A 21,726-nucleotide genomic window follows, 5' to 3' on the forward strand; every position below is an offset into this window, starting at 1 on the left:
GCATTCCCCGGTAAGTATACACACTTAGTATAGCTTAAACGAAAGTATACTTAGAAATAAACCTCATTACAGAAGGCAGCTGTGGGCTGGCGAGATTGGCTAGTGTGTAAGCCCGGCAGCCTGAGCCCAATCCCTGGATCCCATGGGATGGCCTCTGACGTCCACACACACCTGCGCTCACACACATCCAGACAGACAGACGAGAGAAGGACACAGGCAGCTGTAACCTTCCCGGGGTTAACTATACAGGGACCAACCTGACTCTTTTTAAAAGGTTTATTTTTGTTTTATGTGTACAAGTGATTTGCCTACATGCGTTTAAATACACAGCGTGCCTGCGGGTGTCGGTCCTCTGGAACTAGAGTTGCAGAGCTCTGTAAGCTGCCACGTGGGTGCTGGGAACTGAACCCAGGTCCTCTGGAAGAGAAGCTCTGCCATCTCTCCAGCCCCATAGCTTTTGGGTTTTGCTACCATCTTTTTCAGTAACATACATTCTCTTCATCTTAGGGACAGAATTGTAGGCGAAAGGGTAGAAAAATGCACCTGTGCACTTGAGAAAGCACTGCACCCTCTTTGATCAGCTGCCGGTGAGAAAGTCTTGCGTGGCTGACAGAATTCTGAGTCACATCCTCTTCTCAGGTGCCACCCCTTTCCTAGCCTAAAGTTTTGGTGTTAGCTAGGCATGGTGGCACATAACTTTTAATCTCAGCACTCAGGAGCTAGGCAGAACGATTTCTTGAGTTCAAGGCCAGCCTGGTTTACAGAGCAAGTTCTGGGACAGCCAGGGCCACACAAAGAAACCCTATCAGGGTGGGGGAGGCAGGAAATAACATCCAAGAACGTGACTGAAATGAGCCCAGGGAGGGTAGAATTGGAACGGTTATTTGAACGTTAAGGGGAGAGTATGGGGGGATTCCATTATCGGATCTAAAGTTCCGTCATGTGACTGTGTCTTGAACAGAAGTTCCTTTCCTGCTGTGGGTATAGCTTGGCAGTCTAGCCACATAGTTAGCATGGCAAAACCCTGGGTTCAATCCCTGGTACTTGGAGTGGGGTGCTACGGTATTGGGTAGAAAATGCCTATTCCTGATAAGCCAGAACTGACCTGCTCTGTGTAAACACTCAGAGAAGAGCTGTTGGGGGGGTGGGGGGATGGGAGGAGTCAGGGTCGAGCCCTGCCCCAGACCTCCTGGTTCCAATTTCTGCCTGTCAGCTGTGCTCTCAGCTGTCCACTGTCCTCCAGCCCTGTCACTTCAGCTCTGCCACCACGGTGAGAGGCTCCAAGGCCTACCTACTAATACTGTCTGGGTAGCTGGTGTGGGTCCAGAAGGTACCAGAAAGGGGGCTTACCCTGAAGGAAGAGCGCTAGCCCTCCCCAGCAGCACCATCAAGGTCTCAGAGACCCCTTTCCACAGTGATTTAGGGAGTCTGGAAAGTAAGTTGTCTCTTCATTATCCTTTCATTTCTTCTAACCTGAGTCTGTTGGGCTTCTTCGTCTCTCTCCTCACCTGTGAGTAGTTTGGGGCTTTGAAGTGAAATTGTCCTCGTTCAGGATGAGTGAGGATTGGAGGAGGGGGTAGGGTGTGGTGGGGTCCAGGGAATGGAGGGGTAAGAGAAGGGAAGGCTCACATTACTCTGAAAACCTAAAATAGCAGAGGCCTGAGGCAGGCCAGGGAAGAACTAGGCACAAGGCCCCCAAGGCTCAGGAGAGAAGTAGGGGAGGTCAGATCTCTGGATACACCTTCAGACACACAGACGGGTTAACCTTATTAACCAGGTTAAACCTCCTGAAGCCACTAGAAGATGTGTATCATCAATCAGAACTACCTGTAGGACAGCTGTTCTCAACCTGTGGGTCACATAGCAAACGTCCTGCATGTCAGATATTTATATTTCAGTTCATAACAGTAGCAAAAGTATAGTTGTGAAGGAGCAGTGAGATAATTTTATGGGTCACCACCACACAAGGCACCACAGCGTTAGGGCCACAGCATTAGGAAGGTTGAGAACTGCTGTAGAAGAACCTAGAAGACAAGCCTTGAACAGCATATTGGATTTGTAGACTCTGGGCTTGCTCCTTGATGTGGAAAGTATCCGAGTAAGCAGCTGGCTGGGGAGTCTTTCCTCTGTTGGACATTTCTGGGGGGAACTCCATAGAATCTCTTCATAAGCTCTGCCAAAGCTGTCTAACCAAGTTTCTCCCAAAGCCTCCCCTTCAAGGGCCACCCTACTGTGTGCAGCAGGACTGCTGGAATTGAAGAACAGCAGACAGAAATTAGAACTCATAGCGGGGCCCAACCTCTTGTAGGATGACAGAAAAGGAAGTGGTGGAGTCACCTCAGCCCCCCTTTCCAGGAGAGACTCCGCAAAGTGGGGTAAGTCTAGACCTGTGTCCGCTGTTGGGGGAAGCGGGGTCCAAAGGGCTGGGAAGCCATCACACAGCCTCTGAAGAAAACTACAGGGATTAATACCGCTTGTGTGCAACTCATTTATTATTGGGATAGCCAACACCTGCAACACCCAGCCCCCTAATACCAGGGACATTGCTTTCCCATGATTGGAAAATGAGACCATGACTGTCATTTAATGTTGGGTTTCCTTCACCCCTCCCTCAGCTACAGCGACTGAAGCAGTTATTCAAGAAGGGCTCTCCAGAGACAGCTGAGATGGAGCCTCCCCCAGAGCCCCAAGCCAATGGAGAGGCAGTGGGGGCTGGGGGTGGACCCATCTACTATATCTATGAGGAAGAGGAGGAGGAGGAGGAAGAGGAGGAGCCACCCCCAGAACCTCCTAAGCTCGTCAACGACAAGCCCCACAAGTTCAAAGATCATTTCTTCAAGAAGCCCAAGTTCTGCGATGTCTGTGCCCGGATGATTGTGCGTGAGTCTTGGGGGAGCAGAGGCAGTAGGATGGAAGTCTCACGGGGAGGGACAGGACCTAGGAGAGGTGTGTCTGTGTAAAGCACTGAGGTTGACAGTAGAAGGCAGGCAGTTCAGAGCTGAAGTAACCACGGGGTGAAGGAAGAGGGGCATCCAGAACCTCACTCGAACGTTCTCCCCCTTGAAGTCAATAACAAGTTTGGACTCCGCTGTAAGAACTGCAAAACCAACATCCATGAGCATTGTCAGTCCTACGTGGAGATGCAGAGATGCTTCGGCAAGATCGTGAGTAGCGAGGCTCCGGGGAGCAGGAAGGTGGAAGGGAAGGCACGGGCCATCAGGTCCTCCTTGCTGGCCCCTAAAGCCGCTCCATACATCTCCTGCTTTACCTTACTCTGAGAAGGGCAGAGCACTCACCCTTGGGGGGTGGGATCCTGGACCCTGCCTTGCCGCTTCTAATGCTCTCCCCATCCCGCCTACAGCCACCTGGTTTCCGTCGGGCCTATAGCTCCCCACTCTACAGCGACCAACAGTACGCTGTCTGTAAGTACCCGTACAGGACCCGAGGGAGGGGGGCAGGCCTCCGAGGTGGTGTCATACTACCCCTTTAGGAAAAGAAATTCTGAAACAGGGTCATTCTATCTCCATAGCTCTCCCACAGTCTAGACTTTTTACAGCCATTTCTGAATACAATGGTTTGTCCATTGGTTTATAGCTGAGAGAGACGTGAATGAGCAGGCCAGCGGTAGAGACAAGGACGGAACCTTAGTCAGCTCCCTTTAAACCGTTTCTAAGCAAGAACAAGGATTAAGTCTGTTTTTACCCTGTTACAGAGTGATTCCACTCTGTCCAGGGGCCAGCTCAAGAGCTATGGACATCCCGCCCGCCCCCCAGAAAAAGGCCCTAATCTGGCATCCCTTCAAAGTGTATTCCTCGAGGTTGCACTGATGGTACAGGCCTGGAATCTGCACTCACAAGGCAGAGGCAGGCAGGTCTCTCTGACTTCCATATGTAGCCAGGGCAACACAGCAAGACTGTCTCAAAAAAGGAAACACAGTGGCAGGCCTATGTTCAAAGTTCATGTTTCTTTTGGTGGCCATGGTGTTCAGGGTTGGTGAGGGGCTGAAAACTGGCTCAAATGTATTTGGCAGAGAAGCTGGATTCTGCGAAGAGTGCATGTAGGTACAAAGGAACCTGCCAGCGGTAGCGCCCCGGCTTGCACACATGCCACTTAACCAAAGAGAAGCAGGATAGTAATTATCCCAAGCATGTCCCAGCTCCCGAGAAACTTACCAACACTGTCCAGTACTCTGCCTGGAAGCGTCCCATCTCCAGGCATTCCCAGTGGTGGTTTAGAGCCCTTACAGACTGGTGACCTAGGTGTTACACAGCTGGCCCTTCCCTCTCCCCTCCTTCTCCAGTCCCCCAACAAGCCCTCGGCCTTCCCAGTGATGTCTTCTTCTTCCTCCCATCCCACCAGCTGCTGCCAATCGCAATGACCCCGTGTTTGAAACCCTGCGCGTCGGGGTGATCATGGCAAACAAGGAACGGAAGAAGGGGCAGGCAGATAAGAAAAATGTGAGCGCCGTAGGCCTGCACAGAGGCTCGTTCCAGAAGCTCCACGGGTCAGGTCATTTCCCCCGCAGGAAAACCGACAGAAACTATGGGTCCTCTGCCCCCAGATGGTGCGGCATAGCCAGACAGAAACATTGCTGTGTGAAATTTTAGATTTGTGTGTGTGTGTGTGTGTGTGTGTGTGTGCACGCTCATACATCTCACTGTGGGCCTCTGTATGGGCCCACATCCTGCCAGAGTGCTGAGAGTATAGATCAGTGGTGGAATACTTGCCTCGTGTGCACACTTGTGTAAAGCGTCCTGGTTTAATATCCAGTCCTGAAAAACAAACTGGCTCCTGACATACAGCATGCCTCCTTGGCTCCCTTCTAAAACTGAGAGATTGCCATTGGAGGCTGGGTCCAGTCCCTGGCGTTACTGCGGAGCAGGCAAGAGTTTACATTTGGAGAAGAGAATTTGCCATTCCAAGTAAGAAAAGGATTGTAGAGCCAGCAGGTGTCCGTGAAGAACTTCTGATATGAGTATTCATCTTGTTGATGAAACTGTGGCACAAAGCCACAGGTCAAGGGCAACCTCACTGTTACAAAAGACTCTCTCTCTCTCTCTTTCTTTAAAGATTTATTTATTTTATGTATGTATATGAATGAGTGCATTATATGTGTCTTCAGACACACCAGAAGAGGGCATCAAATCTCATTACAGATGGCTGTGAGCCACCATGTGGTTGCTGGGAATTGAACTCAGGACCTCTGGAAGAGCAGCCAATGTTCTTAACCACTGAGCCATCTCTCCAGCCCCACACTGGAGTATTTTTAAGCAGACAGTATAATGAAGGGCCTGAAATCTGAATCATAGGGGTGATTTGAAAGGACTAAAGATTACCAGGGAAGAGAAGCCAGAAAGCATGTCTGCTGTCCTCGGATATTTAAAGGGACCGTGTTTGCTCCACATTTAAAGCCCCAGACAGTAAGTCAACACAGATAGATACAGATATTCTTTAAATCGCATGGGCTGTATTGTAAGGTAGTGAACTCCCAGTCATCAGCTATCTTCAGGCACAATACAGGTGGCCTACGTGCCCACATGCTTCAGAAGAAATCCCCGAATGTCTTCTGGTGGTTGGAGTAGATACTTTCTCCAAGTACTCTCCAGAGCTTGAGTACCGTTGGTTGCTCTGCTACTCCCTGGCCTGCCTAGAGAGGCAGCTAAAACAAGGGATCCCAAGACAGCCTGTCTCTAACTCTAGTGTCCCCCTCTAGCCTCTGGCAGCCATGATGGAGGAGGAGCCAGAGTCAGCCAGGCCAGAGGAGGGCAAGTCACAGGATGGTGAGTGTCACTCATCTGCATCCACAGAGATGGGATGGGATGGAGGTTTTAGCTGCTGTATAGCAGCAGGTGGAGAGCAAAAGGCTGAACCTAGGGTGAGGGGAGTGATGGATGCCCTCCTGGAGGCAGAAGCAATTTGTCTGTTTTTCCTATCCAAGGAAACAATGCAGAAAAGGACAAGAAGGCGGAGAAGAAAACTCCTGATGACAAAGTAAGTCCTTCCACCCTGTAGAACCCTGGTCCTCGTCCCAGCCAAGGTCTGACATCACTCACAGCTCTTCCCATCACCCTCCACACTGAGACAGACACACAAACCGATGCAGCCCTCTCATCCCCGGAGAGGTAAATCGGAGTCTGGTAACTCATTGCTCTCTTGCACCCCCAGAACAAGCAGCCTGGCTTCCAGCAGTCTCATTACTTTGTGGCTCTCTATCGGTTCAAAGCCCTGGAGAAGGACGACCTGGATTTCCCGTGAGGAGCCTTCAAGGGAGGCGGGAGTGTGGGGAGCATTGAGGAGTAAGAGATGAGCTCTCTGTGGGAATGGAGGAGGGCAGAAGGGCGGGTACCCTGCAGCACAGCCAGGCACAGGCATGTGACTGTAAATCACAGAGAGGGTCTCCTTTCTATCCCAGGCCAGGGGAGAAGATCACAGTCATTGATGACTCCAATGAGGAGTGGTGGCGGGTAAGACATTGCCATCACCCATGGGAGATGGGTAGTCTAGAACCTGAGATTTCCAGCGTACCCACTGCCTTCTCTAGGGGAAAATCGGAGAGAAGGTCGGATTCTTCCCTCCAAACTTCATCATTCGGGTCCGGGCTGGAGAACGTGTGCACCGCGTGACCAGATCCTTTGTGGGGAACCGCGAGATTGGACAGATCACTCTCAAGAAGGACCAGGTATCTCGGGAACCTTAACCCAATCCTAGGCCTGGTCGTACCTCTCCATCCATGCACCTCAGAGGGAGGCCCTAACCCATCAGTGTGTACAACCCACCCCAACGTCCCTGCGCTCTTCTTCTGTCCTTAATTTTTTTTCCTGTTCCTCAATCCTTTAAACCCCTAGATCGTAGTGCAGAAAGGAGATGAAGCTGGTGGTTACGTCAAGGTCTACACCGGCCGCAAGGTGGGGCTGTTTCCCACTGACTTCCTGGAGGAGATTTAAGTGTACTGGCGCCTGCTGGCGGGAGACACCCACTCCTCGTTCTGGGCGGGGCCCAGTGCGAGCTGGGGAGGGAAGGGGCAAGGGGAGGGAGTACTGGATGAGGAGGTCGGAAAGGCCCACCAGAGCATAATGACGTTTCTGGGGAGGGTCTGGTTCCCACCTCTCTCCCCTGCCTAGGGCTCCGGATACCTGGTGTGCTGAGCAGCCAGCACCAATTAGGCCCACACTTCAGGGCCATCCAACCTTCAAGAGCTTGTGGGTGGGGGTGGGGGAGCATCTCCATAAGGAGGGGCAGAACTGTCAAATGTTTCGAATTTATTAAAGTTTTAACAAAAGTTAGAAAAGTTCTGTTTGTTTGTTTGTTTGTTTGTTTGTCTTTAAACTGCGGTCGAAGAGAAGGCCTGTGGAGGACGGGAGTATGTTCCCTGGATGTTCCGCCAAATTGTCAGGTTTTGAAAATCCAAGGCTGGTGTGAGTAGTCAGACTTGCACTCTCTAGACTAGGCTAGGCTTCTGCTGGAAGTGAAGAAAAAGCCGGACTGGAATCTCCAGCCCAGTGCCCCCGTGGTTGGGAGAATAGCATGGCAGAAGTAGGTACCTCCGCTAGATCATGCCCATTTAGCCCTTGCAATTCTGAACCTGGCTCAGAGCCCAGCTTGGCCACCAGGGGGCGATGCAAGATCTCAGTTGGAGAGATAGGGATGGGGAGGGGCTGGAGGGGTGGCTAAGGGGAGAGAACCGGAGACACCAAGCCTGAGACCCTAGGCCTGGGAGGGGGTGGGGTGCGTGCCGTCTCCATGGCAACACTTCCTCTAGTCCTCCGGGAACGGAGCTAGCGAGGCCGGGGGGGCCTAACCCCTCCCGCACGGCCCCTGCCCCAGCCCTTTTCCGACAGGTATGGAGTGAGAGGACGCCTGGCAGACAGCTAACCAGTTCTAGCGGAGACCCCCCCTGCGGCGCGCCGTATGCAAATGTTATTATTTGCATATGCAAATATGCAAATGTTCCGGCCCTGGTCAGGGCGGCAGGTGGTGAGGAGCGGGAAGGTGTGCGGAAAGGAGCAGAAGGAGATGAGGAGTTTGGGGACCTAGGAGCCGACCATTGAGAAGCAGCTTGGGGTGGTCGCTGGAGTGGGGCAGGCGGAGGGTCTTGGGTTTGATAGCGGGTGGGGGAGGGTCGGCCTGGCCAGCCAGAAGCTTCTCTTCTACTCTATGGGTTGTCTGCCAGGACTGAGGTTGGCACCGCCTAGCAAGGTTGGCAGCGGGAGCCCGGGCACCATCTGCTGCTGGAGGAGGGGGGAGGGCAGAGGCTCAGCTGGGCTGGGAAGAGGAGGGCCCCGGGACGGGCACCCCCTCCCCTTCCGTACAGAAAGACGAGGTGTGCTGGGGGTAGGGATAGCACACAACAAAACTCGCTGCAAAGCCGGGTTCAGTTTCTTGTTCCCTTCGCCCTTGGCTGTCACGATCAAAGCCTGGCCGTGTGAGGGCCAAGACCTTAGAGGAACACTCGGATAGTCCCCCTCTTTATCATGACTGGACTGGAACAGGAGCAGATCACAGGCACAGGCACATACCCCCAAAACACACAAGTCAACCTTTTGCCCTATCCCTCTTGGGAATCTGCCTACCACAAGTAAGGCGAGGGAAGACGAGGACTCTGCCTGTAGTCATCAAGAGGTCTGAGGGATTCCCAATCTGAGCTCCCCCCCCCAACTGTCGAGAGCCCTCCCCCCAAAAATACTGAAGCAAAACCAATTTACTGGCTCATTGGGCGGCAGTGTTGATGTAGGGGTGTCGAGGAACAGGGAGAGCGGCTGTTCTCTCCCTATACTTGCAGGGTGCCCCCCCTTCTCCCTCGCCTTACCGAGCCGGCAGCTGTCCCTAATTAGAGCGGCGGTTTAATTGGATTTATCAGCAGTTAATAGGAAATTAAGCAAAGGGCCCGAGAGAAGGGGGGCGGGAGGAGCCAGGAGACAGGCTGTGCTTAACTGGAAGGAGGGATGTTGGGGGTCCCAGGATTGAAGGACACTGTCTTGATTGAACCCTGTGATCACACCTCCCCCTCAATATCCTGCCAGTTGAGTTAGGCCCTGACCAGTCCCAAGAGAGGGCAGGAGGTATGACAGGGACACTGTTAGTCCCCAGTGCCTCCCACTCCCACAAGCCAGCTGCCTGGTGATGGATGACGCTGCCACACTCTGCAAAGGTCATAAGTCTAGGCCAAGGAGCAGACTGAATTGAAAATAGATCAGAGGAAGGGTATTACAGGGTCCAGGACACAGTGAACATTCCCCTCCTCCAGGTTCTTATTGCAGAGAGAGAGAGAGAGAGAGAGAGAGAGAGAGAGAGAGAGAGAGAGAGCGAGCCAGAGCTCCTTCTTAGATGAATGGGCAGCATGCCTGAGAAGGTGAGGGACAGACTGACTGACCCTGCCTTCTTCAACCTTCACCTCACCTCAGCTGGGACTCCTGGGGACCTCTTTATGGCCCTTGCTTCTGTCCCACCAGCCACCGCTCTCCCTTTCAAATGCTTAAGTTGGGGCTGGGAGGGCCTGATGGGAGTGTTGCGGCAGGGACCGAGGAGGTCTGCACCTGAAGGCCTGGGAAGGAAGCTTGTGGGTCAATCAGGCCGGGGCCACGGGCTTCTGAGTCCACAGCCCCAGGCAGCTCCTGTCACCACCCCCTCATTACACCGCTAAGCTAATGTGGGCTAACAAGGCTTGCTGGGGGGACCTAGCGACTTCTCTCACACACGCAACCCCTCAGGGCACAAATGGCAGCGCCTGTGTGTGCAGAGAAGGATTTCCTTCTCTGTGCTACCAGGATATGATCTATGTGAGACTGGGGGTGTGATGTGTGTCTGCATCCCAACTCCAGATGTTCCTGTATGTGTTTCCATTTTGTCAGTTCCTCTGGGTCTATACTGCCCAATTTGTCCACCCCCTCCCCGTTTCTGTGATTCCTGTCTATAAGTCCCAGGGTGGCTAGGTGTGTTGAACGTTCTTTCAAACAGGCTTTGACAGGCATGTCAATCTGTCTGTGCACTCTTTGCTCTGGATGTGTCCAGGTGTGCAGACATCACTGCCTCCAGGAACGTATGTGTGAAAATCAAGAGCCATTGCTGTGTGTGTGTGTGTGTGTGTGTGTGTGTGTGTGTGAGAGAGAGAGAGAGAGAGAGAGAGAGAGAGAGAGAGAGAGAGAGAGGCTTGCGTGTGCATGCGCTGCTCTGGTGCCTGCTTGCAGGTGTGTGTGTCTCGGTGACAGTGCGTGGGCGTGTGCCTGGGTGTGAGCTGCGCGGCAGCAAGAACCCGAATGACAGTGACGCCCGCGCCCGCGCGCGTTCCCGTGCGCGAGAGCCTCTGATTGAGTCTCCCGCCCCCGCTTCTTTCTCTCCCCATTTCTATTCCTCTCTCCTTTCCCGGCCGGCTCGCCGTCCGCATCATCTCCATCCATTATTGAAGAAACAGCCGCGTCCTCTCCAATCACATCAACACCCCGCCCCCCTCCCTGTTCTGCTCGCCCCTTGGCCCCTCTGGCTGCTGGGGAGGAGGGGATGCCCAGGCGTAGCGGGAGCCCTGGGCAGAAGTGGGTTCATGACCCTGTGCCCCGGTCTGGGCAAGGCACCGGGACACCAGGGTCCCTGGCGGTGAGCGCTTTGCATAAACAGATGGCGCGGCGTCTTTGTTTCGCTTGCTAGCCTGCTTGCCGCCAGGCTCCTGGCTCCACTTGTGTCTGGCTGATGCAATCATGATCATCTCAGAGCCTCAGGACCCAGCGCCCTTAATAGTGGCAGCGGGGGTCAAGGGCCTGAGGGGCTCCTGAGCAGATGCAGGGCATTGTGGCTTCCCTCTCGGGCGCCCTCTCCAGTACCTCAGCTGCAGCGGGAAGAAGAGGCCGCTGCCAGGTGACAGGAATGTGGAGGAGATGGGAGGGGACCCTGAGCAGCGCCCCAAGGTGTCTGCGGGGCTGTTCTGTTGGGTTGCTGCAGCTCCCTGGGGATAGGTACTAAACCACAGAATAGAAATGGGAGCTAAAGGAGAGAGAGAGAGAGAGAGAGAGAGAGAGAGAGAGAGAGAGAGAGAGATTTGCAAAGAGACCGCAGCAAGGGAGAGAGATGTAGAGGGAAGGAGAGACTGGCAAGAGACCCGACACACAGGACACACAGACGCAGAAGGACTAAGCTAGGCCAAGAGCAGAGTTCCAGAGCGGCACAGACAAACCTAAAGACATGAAGCTAGAGACAGTCTGAAGACAGAAGCAGAAAGAATTAGGGGGCTAAAGGGAGGCCAAGTCAGAGGGAAGTCCGGATAGTGCTAGGATAGAGAGGAAGCCCCAGGTGTCTGAGGCTCCAGCCTGAACATGGATGCCGTCGGCGCCTGGAGAGATAGTCTTCCTCGTCCCATCTATGTCGTCTGGCCACGCCAGAAGAGAGGAGGCTGACAGTCTCCAATACCTCGATGGCACAGATAGTAAGCTACCAGGCACAGACCTGTATGTACACTCCAGACTTAACTTGAACAAACACTGGAAATGCAGAGCAGGCGCTGGCCGACAGGGGGAACCCGAGACCTCCTCCCCGAGCCTGAGAGCGGTTCGGCCTCTAGAGGGCGCCGGCACCCACGGACCACGGTAATCAGCTCGCTCCAGAGAGCACAGCTGCATTTGACTTGCTGCGCCGCCAGCCACGCGGATTAGTATCCTGGAGCGGTTTAGAGTTGAAGAGTCTGGTCCCCTTGGGACCATGGGTCGCGCCTAATCCTCGGCTAACGACTCTCGCTGTCCCTCACCTACTGGGCCAGCATGGCCTGAGTTATCCTAGGGAGAAAACGCAAGGAAGGAGGTGGGGTGAAACCTGGAACCCCAAAGACCACAATCCAAACATGGGAACACACAGGAGGAGAGGGGGCCTCACAGAGACCCCCAGATCAGGAGCATGCAAAGCGTCGAGGAATCGTGGAAAGGAAAGAACAGAAGCGCCAGTGTAATAGCTGAGCTTAAGAGCGGACTGGAGACCTAAGGGAGGAGAAACGGTGGAGTTTCCAGAACAGAAAGGCTCTGGGTCCAGCTCACCAGAACCAGACAAGCGAGGGCCAAGAGCAAAGGGGCATAAAGCAAGGGCCAGATGTCCCTCCCAGAGTCCTGGCTCCCCAGCTGTGCCACAGACCACCAGATGTGCAGCCCAGCTGGGCAGCTGCTGGAGCTTGAGCTCCAAGATTGGTATTTAGCACCACCACCACCCCCGTAGCAGTCCAGGCTTAGGGGCGCTGGTGAACACACCCTCCCTGGCCCAGCCCAAGAGGTGGGGACGCTCAGGAAGGGCCCTGTTCTGCTCTAGGCTCTGACATCCCATCAGCCCCCCTCCTCTACACCCACCCCCTCCCCCACACTCGTCTCAGTGAGTCTCTGTCTCTTTGTTCTCGCCATGTCTCTGACACTTTATCTCATTATCCGCCGGAGGGAGGCGGAGAGCCCGGACCCCGCAGCCTAATTACAGCAGAGCTTGTCAGCTTAAGGGGCGGGCGAGGTATCGGTGTGTAGGAAAGGGAGGGGCCCCTCAGAAAGGGTTGTCTCTCTCCCTGTACCCTAGGGAGGCAGTGGCGGTACACAGCTCATTCCAGCAGGGGTCCACCATAGTACAAGTTCTTTAGGGGAGAAATGGGGGAGCATAGCAGAATCCAGCGGCAGGGGCTAATCGAGAGGGGTGATAGAAATTAACATGGAAGCGAGGAGAAGGAGATGAGGCTCACTTCCTGTGTCCCCAAAACCAGTCTTCCAAAGAAGGCCGGTGGATGGGGAAAACTTCCTGCCCAGGCAATATAGCATATACCTAATCCCCCACCCCCTTCCCACGGGTTTTCAACATCTCTTCTAGTTTTCTATGGCTGCTTCCTTAATTCGGAGCTCTTCTGCTAGTCCCAAAGCCAGAGATGAGTATGGTGGACTCCTCCGAGGGCTCTCCCTTCCTCATCTCAAGCCCCTAAATTGCTACAACTGTTGCCTTATGCCTTGAGCCTTGCAGAAATTCATACACCTGCATCCTCCACCTCTTAACTACTCCAGGCCAACCACAACCCTGCAAAACCGCCCAGACCAAGAGGGGCTGGCAGCACTAACTTTGCTCACGTGCCTCTTATACTCACAAGGCCTGCTAGCTCCAGGAGTGTAGACAAAGTACTGTGCCTGCCCCCACTGTTCCCTGCTCTCTGCAGTGGACACTCCACATCCCCACTTTGTTAGAAGGCTGTCTGCTTGTCTGTCCCACATCTGGATCCCCCTTCAGTCTCTGGAAGCCAAAGAGGTTCCTCCCTCAGATACCCAAAGACCCAAGTATAATGGTGTCTCGTGGGCCAGGGTTTCCCTTTTAGTAAGAGAGAGTTGGGGAGGAGGAACCTCAAGGTTCCCGCATCAACTTCCAGCCTGTTTTGGATCTGGAACTGCAAGAAAGCAAGCTGGGTGGGGCTGGCGGGGCTAGGCTGACCCCTCCCCGACGGGGGGCGGGACCCCAGGGGGAGGAATAGAAGAGATCCACCTAGAAGACCAGACACTGGGACAAGATGGCAGGAACTAGTCTAGGGGCCCGCTTCTACCGGCAGATAAAAAGACACCCTGGGGTGAGTTCAGTCCCCAGATCTAATTCCCCTCTTGTCACCCTGCCTCTCAAGCCCTCCCCCCCCCCCCCCCATCCTGCTTCCTGTCCGGTTTCCTTAGTGTTCCCAAGTTTTCCCAGGGACATTCCATGTCCTCTCTCTGCAATGTACTCAATGTCCCTGCAACCTGCCTTGGACAGGATCACTCTAGGGTAAGGGACAGCGTGCTGAAGATGTTGCTGTAGGTTTCAGGCCCCACTCCCAAAGGGAAGGTGGCATCAGACCTTGAGTAAAGATAAAGGGACAGGAAAAAAAAAACTAGGACAGAGTGAGTGGAGCCGAGTTCAGACCCTGAGAGTGCCTGGTTTTTCTGCAGCTCATCCCAATGATTGGCTTCATCTGCTTGGGCATGGGCAGTGCCGGACTCTACTTGCTGCGACTTGCCCTGCGCAGTCCTGATGTCTGGTAACAACAGGTCTTGGGAGGCAAGAGGGCAGGGGTCCTGGGTGGAGGAAAATGGTCTAAGGTGGGACCTTAGACCTAGAAGGACCCTCGGTCTGTGTCTGTCCTCATTTCCACTGCCACCCAGCATTTCCCAGGGTTGGAGTGGCCCCTGACCTGAGAGACCCTCACCTCCCATCTGGACCACCTGGTGGCTGTCAGTGGCTAGCCACGTGGGGCAGCTGGAATCCCAGCAGCTCACCACAGTGTTGCCATGGCGACACAGTACTGGCCATGTCTGGTGGCTTTTAGGTACCTCTATGCCTGACTGGAAGTGCTGGAGGTCTGGCAGTGTGGGACTTCTGAGGGTCTTTGGTTGTACTGGGACTTTGTGTCTTGCCAGAAGCATCAAGGGGTCAGTCCTTTGACAAGCAGAAGGCCAAAGCACCATCCACTCTGATCCTGGAGTCTGAGGTGCACCCACTGAAAGTACTGTCCTTCAGGATTTCTGTCTGATTCCCAGGACTCTGCCCTGAGCGGTTGGGTGAGGGAGGCTAACCCTGGGCAGTCTATAGGCTAGGTTGTCATTTGGTCATCAGCTGCCATACTTCTTGCCAGCACCTCCCAGCGATGGCGATGACAACGACACTCCCCCTTCTCTGTCAGTCTCTAGGAAATGTTCTCCCCTCCTCAGGGGAGGGCGCCAGGGGTGGTGATACTGAGGCCATGTTTAATGCCAAAGTCCTGGTCCCCAGAAGAGAAACTTTAACCTTCCTGCCCTGTTCACAGCTGGGACAGAAAGAACCCGGAGCCCTGGAACCGCCTGAGTCCCAATGACCAGTACAAGGTAACTGTAGAACCAGTGTTTCCCCTCTCCCCTCCCCTCCTAGTCCCTAAGTCAATACCACACACAAGACAGGGGAGGTAAGAGCCGCTCTTTCAACTCTCTTTTCCCTCTCCACAGTTCCTTGCCGTTTCCACCGACTACAAGAAGCTGAAGAAGGACCGGCCAGACTTCTAAGCCAGTGATCTCCACGTAAATCACTCTTTCCACTCCCTGCCCCAGACCCTAGGGCGTCTGTCTAGCAGCATCAGTCCAGCTTCTGCTTAACGGCCCGATTCCCACGCAGGGGGGAGGCCGCCCCGCCCGCACCCGCCTCCCTTGCTCCCAGGAGAGGAAAAAGCCTCTGACCCTCAGCTTGAGTCCCACGCGGGGGAGGGGACTCGACTGCAGACGACAGTTGGGGTTGACCCCAAAACCCAAGCCAGTCCCCCTCTGCCCCTCCCTGCCCCTCCTGACTGGGTGTGGCGCAGGCTACGTGTTGAGCGTGTCCGACGTGTGCCAGCAGCAAGCAGGGGCCTGAGTGCCAGGGACGTGGCAGGCCCCACGTTTGTGAGAGTTTTTGAGCAGGGTTCAGGGCGGTGTCTGCCCAGGCTCGACTGGGCTCGTCCTGGGTTCCCAGCCTGACTCGGATGGGGTACCTCTGCCGTGCAGTGGGCTTCTTCCCTGCCCAAGCCGGCAGCCTCCGGTCAAGGACACCCCTCCCGTCTTGCACCTGGGCAGTCTTGTGCCTTTCCCCCACCCCTCCCTTCCCTTGCTTTTCTGTCCCTGGGGATCAAACAGAAGCAGCCGTGGGCAAAATACAATTTCATTTAACAAATTGAATTTGCTGCGCCTGCTAATCACGTCTGGTGTCGGCTCTGATCAGAGAGGAGGCTACAGCCCCGGGGGTCCTTGTGGTGGTGGGAGGGAAGGAGAGATACACGTTGAGGGAGTCGAATCGCTGGCCGGCCCAGGGGACCCCTCCCACAGTAATAGGAACCCTGGGCAGGTTAGCATTTTATTAGATAAAAACAGGAAGGAGGGCGCTTACCCACCCCCTCTTCCCCAAGAAAGAGCGGGAGTCTGTAACACTGAGATGTAGTGGGAGGGTCCGAGCGGAAAGCTGAGGGTGAAGTCGGGTGTCATGGTGCATACCTATAAGCCCAGCACTTGGGAAATGGAGGTAGGAGGGTCAGTTCAAGGCCACTCACAGCTAAGTGAGACCCCCGTCTCAAAAACAAGTCGGATGTGAACTGGGTGCTTCGTGTAGACACGGTTACAGATCAGAAATCTCAGCTACAAATTCTGGAGGGGAGTTTATGCCTGGTTCTTGCCCTAAATGGAAGGCCTCCCTCCCTCCACTAAAACCCAGAGAGGAGTGACATCTCTTCTGTGGTCCAGGGAGGCGGGAAGAAAGGTAACTTCCGGTCTGTGGGCTTCTGACCGCCAGGTATCCTCAACGTTCATCAAATCCAGGCATCGGGAAGCCCCTGGCAAACTGTTCCACCTGTTGCCGGAGGTTGGCCAAACGCTGGCTTGTCTCTGGGTCCTTGAGCAGGAAGGATTTGAAATCCTGGAGCTTGGCTGAGAAAGGTGGGAGAAGTTGATCAGAGGGCTGCTGGGCGGGGCCAGGAGCTAGGGTGAGGGGAGGCGGGTGAAACTGGTTGACCGCAGACCTCTGAAGCTACTCACCCGTCTTGCGCTTCACCTCCAAGCCAATGTTGACTCCCTCATCGATAAAATCGACGACTCTACGGAAGTCGTCCTCACGGAACTGGCGAGAGGTCAACGCTGGGGCCCCTGGGAGAGAGAGCAGGAGACACTTAGCATAGCCAAGATACAGACAACCCCAGTGTGGGGGACCCTTCCCTCCGCAGACCCCAGGTTCTCACCAAGCCTCAAGCCCCCCGGAGTAATGGCGCTCCGGTCTCCAGGACAGGTGTTCTTGTTGGCTGTGATGGAGACGAGTTCCAACACGCGTTCGGCTCGGGCTCCATCCAGGCCCTTGGGCCGCAGGTCCACCAGCACCAGGTGGGTGTCAGTGCCACCTGAGGGGGGGACAATGACAGGGGACTGGGGTGTCCTGGCCCTCTGCTTGAGGCCACAAAGGCCTAGGCCTTTACCCACCCCCTGGCTTACCAGACACCAGCGAGTATCCTCGCTTGAGCAGGGCATCAGCCATGGCCTGGGCATTCCTCAGCACTTGTAAGGAGTACTCTCGGAACATAGGGGTGCAGGCCTACAGAGGAGAGACGGTAGCTCCTGCTGTTTGTTCCCCCGTAGGGCTGAGTACAGGCCCTGTCTTGTACTGAACAAGAAGGACTCCGTGACCCCGGCTTTGCTGCCTCCCAGTTTAAGCTGTTTCCCTTCCACGAGCCTCAGCTTTAGGTACAAGGAAGTAAGGAAGCAAAATCTCTGGACCAGTGCACCCGACACAAGGGGAGAGCGCCCCCCCCCACCTGCTTGAGAGCCACAGCTACTGCAGCAATGGCGTGGTTGTGGGGGCCACCCTGTAGGGATGGGAACACAGCGAAGTTGATTCGGTCCTCAAAGGTATAAGGGATCTCTTTGCCAGTCTTGGGGTCTACGGTCCGTACTCCCTTTCGGTAGAAGATGAGCCCTGACCTGTGTGGAAGATGCATAGTCAGGCTCTAAAAGGAAGGGCAAGTGTCGGGGGAGAGAGGAAGACGGATGACTGGCATAGGCACTCAGAGGATCCGCGGGTCCCCTCAATTGGGTTGGGGGGGGAGAAGGTTTAACCCCAGGGAATTCTGACCTGGCCCCTCGCAGTGTCTTGTGAGTGGTGGTGGTAACAACGTCCGCATACTTGAAAGGGGAGGGGATCACCTTGGCGGCCACCAGGCCACTGATGTGGGCCATGTCTGCCAGCAGGTGTGCCCTGACCTCATCACAGACCTGAGCAGGTAGAGAAACAGGAAGGAAGTCAGCCTGGGGAAGACCGGGATGGGTATACACAAGGCAGCTGTCCTTGCCCCGCCCCGCCCCGCCCCGCCCCGCCCCCGGCATAGAGGAAAGCTTGATTGGCAGTCCCTCACCAACCTCTCTCATGCGTGCATAGTCAATGAGGCGGGCATAGGCACTCGTGCCAGCTATGATGAGCCGCGGTCGGAAAAGCCGAGCGGTCAGTGCCAGCTGGTCGTAGTCGATGAGGCCAGTTTGGGGCTGGACACAGACAGACAGACAGCTAAGGCCCAGAGCTGGAGGCAGCTCAAGCCCCTCCCACTGGCCAAGGAGAGTGGACCATCGGGGCCAAGTGCCCAGCCCCTGGAACACTTACATTGAGCTTATAGGGCATAGACTCGAAGAAAATGGATGTGGCAGAGATCCGCTTGACATCAGACATGTAGCCATGGGTGAGACTAGACAGAAGGGAGATCTCGGAGTGATGTAGCCTGACTTAACCAGCCACCCAACAGACCTGTCCCGGAAACACTGGTTCTAGCTCGCCTCACCGCCCCCCTCCCCCCCCTCCCCGCGCTCCCCTCTGGACACCCCATGCTGGGTGCTCAGTGTAACATGGGACAGTGTGGCCCATCTTCACCAGACCTGACAGGTATTCATTCACTAACTCCTATATCGTGTTGCCGCTGCCCGGCAAACCCATCGTTCCGCCCACTCATACTCACTGGCCCCCATCGGGCAGGTCCAACCCCATGATTCTATCATGAGGCTGCAGAAGGGCCGTATAGGCAGCCAGGTTGGCTGGGGACCCTGAGTATGGCTGCACATTGACTCCCCACTGTGCGGGATCCAGGTCAAAGGCTTCCAAGGCCCGGCGCTGGCAGAGCAGCTCGATCTCATCCACCACTTCCGCTCCTCCATAGTATCTGCCGTGGAAGACGGACAGTACTTAAGGGTGCAGAGAAAGCATCCTTGACCAGCAGCAAAGGACTGGGCAGCCGCTGTTCTGTAAAACTAACGGGGCTCAGGGAGGTTCCGCCACTGGGGTTGCCATCCCTGCTGCTGCCCTCCAGCCCTCTGGTCTAGCCTCACCTCTTGCCAGGGTAACCCTCCGAGTACTTGTTGTTGAGACAGGACCCCAGGGCCTCCAGCGCAGCTCGGCTGCAGAAGTTCTGGGGTGGTGGGGGGGCAGTGTCAGAAGGCAATGGGGTCTCCCTTCCCCTGGACTCCCACGACCCCGCCCCTGCCAGAGCCCACAGGCTGCAGGGGTGAGATGGGATATGCCAAAGGCTCTGTGTTCCTCGCCAGGCATGGGGCGGGACCAGAAGCAACATTCTCAGAAACTCGGCTGCCATGACGGGTGGCCCCAGTAGGGCCGCCTGTCCACTCAACCCGTGCTTCCAGGTTCCTCTTTCTTCTGACAAGAGATGACGCTACATGGCTCTAGAAGCTTCCCAACGCTCAAGCCCCATAAACTAGTCCTGCCTTATGCTTCAGAGGACAGTATAGAGAAGAGGGAAAAGGCCCAGGAAAAAGCTCTTTTGAGTCTGACAGGGAGGCGTGGAGAAGTCACTACCGTGACCGCAGGTGACGTGGTGATCCCTGCGCACACCGTAGCTCGCGCTCTTTGACCCATATCCTCACGTCCTACCTCTGAGGCGATGAGCTCCAGGCCGCGACATTGTCTGTCCTTCTCCCTCTGCAGAAGCTCCCACATCTCAGGGTCACTGTCTGATAAACTCTCCTGGCCCGTCCAGCCTCCAGCTGCCTCCCCAGCCTGCGTCTGGGCCACCTTGCTGTGCTGGGCCCGGGCAGCCATGCAGACCAGCTGACCACATCTCTGCAGAGGCTCAGGGCAGAAAGGCCAGGATTAATTAAAAATTGTCCAGATCTCTTCTCCCAGTTGCCCTCAGTCATGGGTACAGATCGAGCCCTCTGGCTAAGTACGCAGCCCGGTCCGGCCAGCAGTCAGTGCTCTCTACCCCCACTTTCATCTTGAATAGCAAGTTCTAGAGTCAAAGGTTCAGATCATTATCCAAAGGGCAGTTTTGGTCAACTCTAACACAACGCATCCCTAATCTCCCTCCACATCACCCTGAGTGACTCTGCAAAGTCACAGAGCAAAGCTTGTGCCCCAGAAGCCCATGTCCCTCCAATTCAGGTGAGAGACACTGAGATTCCAGAGTCTCCCCACACACAGGAACAAAACGACCATCCTAAGATCCTGGCTGCTCTTGTGGGAGACAGCGATTCATCTTCCAGCACCCACAAAACAGCTAACAACCATCTGTAACTCCAGTTCCATGAGACCTGATGCCCTCTTCTGACCTCTGTGGGTACCCAGGCATGCACGCAGTGCACACACAGTGCAGTTAAAATATTCATAAACATAAGAGGTGGACTTCCTGCAGGGCCTCCGGACATGAATACCTCCATGAGAGAAGATTCCAAGTTAACAAGGCTCAACACCAGAGGCTTTTAAAGGGTGGTTTCCAGAGCAACCTTTAAAAAGTAGGAGGATAGACTTTTAAGCAGTCAGTTCTTGGAAAGAGGTGTGTACTGGCGGGAGCTGGGGTAGGGTGAAGGTGTTTGCCCAAAATCTTAATTTTATCTCACACACACAGCACCTCACTACCTCCTTCCTGCCCACACAGCAGCAGGACCCTTGCGTGATGAAAGTACTGAGGCTCGGTTGCATCATCTCCATAGCTCAGAGCTGGCGGGAAAAATTCAACTAGCGCATCGAAGCCGAGAACCCCACTTGTTCGCTAGGATATTGTTAACACAGCGTCTGCGGACCTTTGCCTTAAGAGCCGTTGTTCAACTGGGCGACTACAAGACCCTAGACCGTCTGATCGCCAGAACTAGGGGCCCAGCCACCGCATGTGTGCTGTCTCAGGGATTTCCTGGTTAAGCATCTGTTCCCCGAGGCCCCAGAACACGTGCGGCAAGGAGCCAGGAGAACTCCACTTTGGGTGGGCCTTTCCACTGATCATCCAGTAAACAGAACCCTGGTCTTACCCGAGTGGTCCGAAGCAAAGAGAAGGATACCATCGCTACAGGAGGCCACAGGAGGACTAGCCACTAACTCTGTATCGGTGTAGTACCGGGGTCGAAAACCGGCTGCTCTTAGAACGCGTGCGCGAGAAAATTGCCCCTGTGAAGTCCGAGATAAAGAGGCGTTCCCTGCGCATGCGCAGTACTGGGTTTTTAAAATTGCCTTCTGGGAATTGTAGTTTTTTACTTTGTCCTTTCCCATCTATACAAGTCCCGGTATAGAGAGCTTTGCCTGAAAAGTTCTTAGACTTAAAGCTCCTCCATGTCCTTTCTTGAAGCTCTTCAGAGTTTCTATTTTGTTTTTCTTTCCGGTTGTCCAGGCAAGCGCTTTTTGGTTTGTTTGTTTGTTTATTTTCGTGTGGTTTATGCCTACCAAGCATATCCAGCATATGGCTCTCAGGGAGATTTAAGACGTATTTAGAAGGTAAATAACTACACACAGTGGAAGCAGATATAGTTTGAAAGGGTAAAAGACTCAAATCCTTGCTTTAGGATTACAACACAAAGTCCTCCGTTTCTTCCATTGTGAAACCATGGAAGTACTAGGGAAGTGGAGACAGAGAGATAGAAAGGTCAAGGCTAGTAGCCTCAGCTACATGTGAAGTTAGAGGACAGTGGACCACTGATGAGCCTGTCACACCTTGCCCCCTCCAACACAAAGAGCTTGTAGAAGGGATTAAATGAAACTTCGCATGTGGACATGATCTCCGGCGGGTTGTCCTCTTCCCCTGACTCACAGCCTGCCTCCTCTGTGTCTATCCAGCTGTCGGCTGAGAGCAGAGTAGCAGTCCCTCCTCTTCTCACGCGTTTTGCATTTCATTTCTTATTTACATGTCCCTTACTCCCCAGCAGCTGCCCACTTCTTCTTCTTCTTCTTCTTCTTCTTCTTCTTCTTCTTCTTCTTCTTCTTCTTCTTCTTCTTCTTCTTCTTCTTCTTCTTTTTTTGAGACAGGGT

The 21,726-nt window shown here is 54.5% G+C and overlaps 3 protein-coding genes across 4 annotated transcripts; 2 read left to right on the forward strand and 1 right to left on the reverse strand.

The window, feature by feature from the left end:
• Nucleotides 1–1,250: 1,250 nt before the first annotated feature.
• Nucleotides 1,251–7,283, forward strand: Stac3 (SH3 and cysteine rich domain 3). Its single transcript, XM_021175122.2, has 12 exons — nucleotides 1,251–1,510; nucleotides 2,208–2,375; nucleotides 2,616–2,880; nucleotides 3,067–3,164; nucleotides 3,362–3,422; nucleotides 4,360–4,457; nucleotides 5,714–5,780; nucleotides 5,939–5,991; nucleotides 6,166–6,251; nucleotides 6,413–6,464; nucleotides 6,542–6,679; nucleotides 6,846–7,283. Exons 2-12 carry the CDS (start codon nucleotides 2,310–2,312, stop codon nucleotides 6,942–6,944), a joined length of 1,083 nt encoding a protein of 360 aa, XP_021030781.1. The 5' UTR covers nucleotides 1,251–1,510; nucleotides 2,208–2,309; the 3' UTR covers nucleotides 6,945–7,283.
• Nucleotides 7,284–13,452: 6,169 nt separating this feature from the next.
• Ndufa4l2 (NDUFA4 mitochondrial complex associated like 2) lies at nucleotides 13,453–15,635 on the forward strand. The gene is made up of 4 exons (XM_021173823.1): nucleotides 13,453–13,552; nucleotides 13,905–13,993; nucleotides 14,759–14,816; nucleotides 14,934–15,635. Exons 1-4 carry the CDS (start codon nucleotides 13,496–13,498, stop codon nucleotides 14,988–14,990), a joined length of 261 nt encoding a protein of 86 aa, XP_021029482.1. The 5' UTR covers nucleotides 13,453–13,495; the 3' UTR covers nucleotides 14,991–15,635.
• A 106-nt stretch (nucleotides 15,636–15,741) lies between these two features.
• Nucleotides 15,742–20,893, reverse strand: Shmt2 (serine hydroxymethyltransferase 2). 2 transcript variants are annotated; one of them, XM_021173822.1, is made up of 12 exons: nucleotides 20,736–20,893; nucleotides 19,366–19,554; nucleotides 18,807–18,886; nucleotides 18,440–18,640; nucleotides 18,091–18,172; nucleotides 17,853–17,975; nucleotides 17,569–17,708; nucleotides 17,252–17,417; nucleotides 16,932–17,031; nucleotides 16,685–16,840; nucleotides 16,485–16,592; nucleotides 15,742–16,376 (listed from the first exon to the last, which is right to left on the reverse strand). In XM_021173822.1, the coding sequence occupies exons 1-12, from the start codon at nucleotides 20,766–20,768 to the stop codon at nucleotides 16,249–16,251; spliced, it is 1,506 nt and encodes a 501-aa protein (XP_021029481.1). In that variant the 5' UTR covers nucleotides 20,769–20,893; the 3' UTR covers nucleotides 15,742–16,248. The 2 variants fall into 2 exon arrangements, with proteins under 2 accessions (XP_021029481.1, XP_021029480.1); XM_021173821.1 differs by having other exon boundaries at nucleotides 19,366–19,563.
• Nucleotides 20,894–21,726: the final 833 nt, after the last annotated feature.

The sequence above is a fragment of the Mus caroli genome, chromosome 10, assembly GCF_900094665.2.
Source record: "Mus caroli chromosome 10, CAROLI_EIJ_v1.1, whole genome shotgun sequence".
In the NCBI taxonomy this organism is placed as follows: Eukaryota; Metazoa; Chordata; class Mammalia; order Rodentia; family Muridae; genus Mus; species Mus caroli.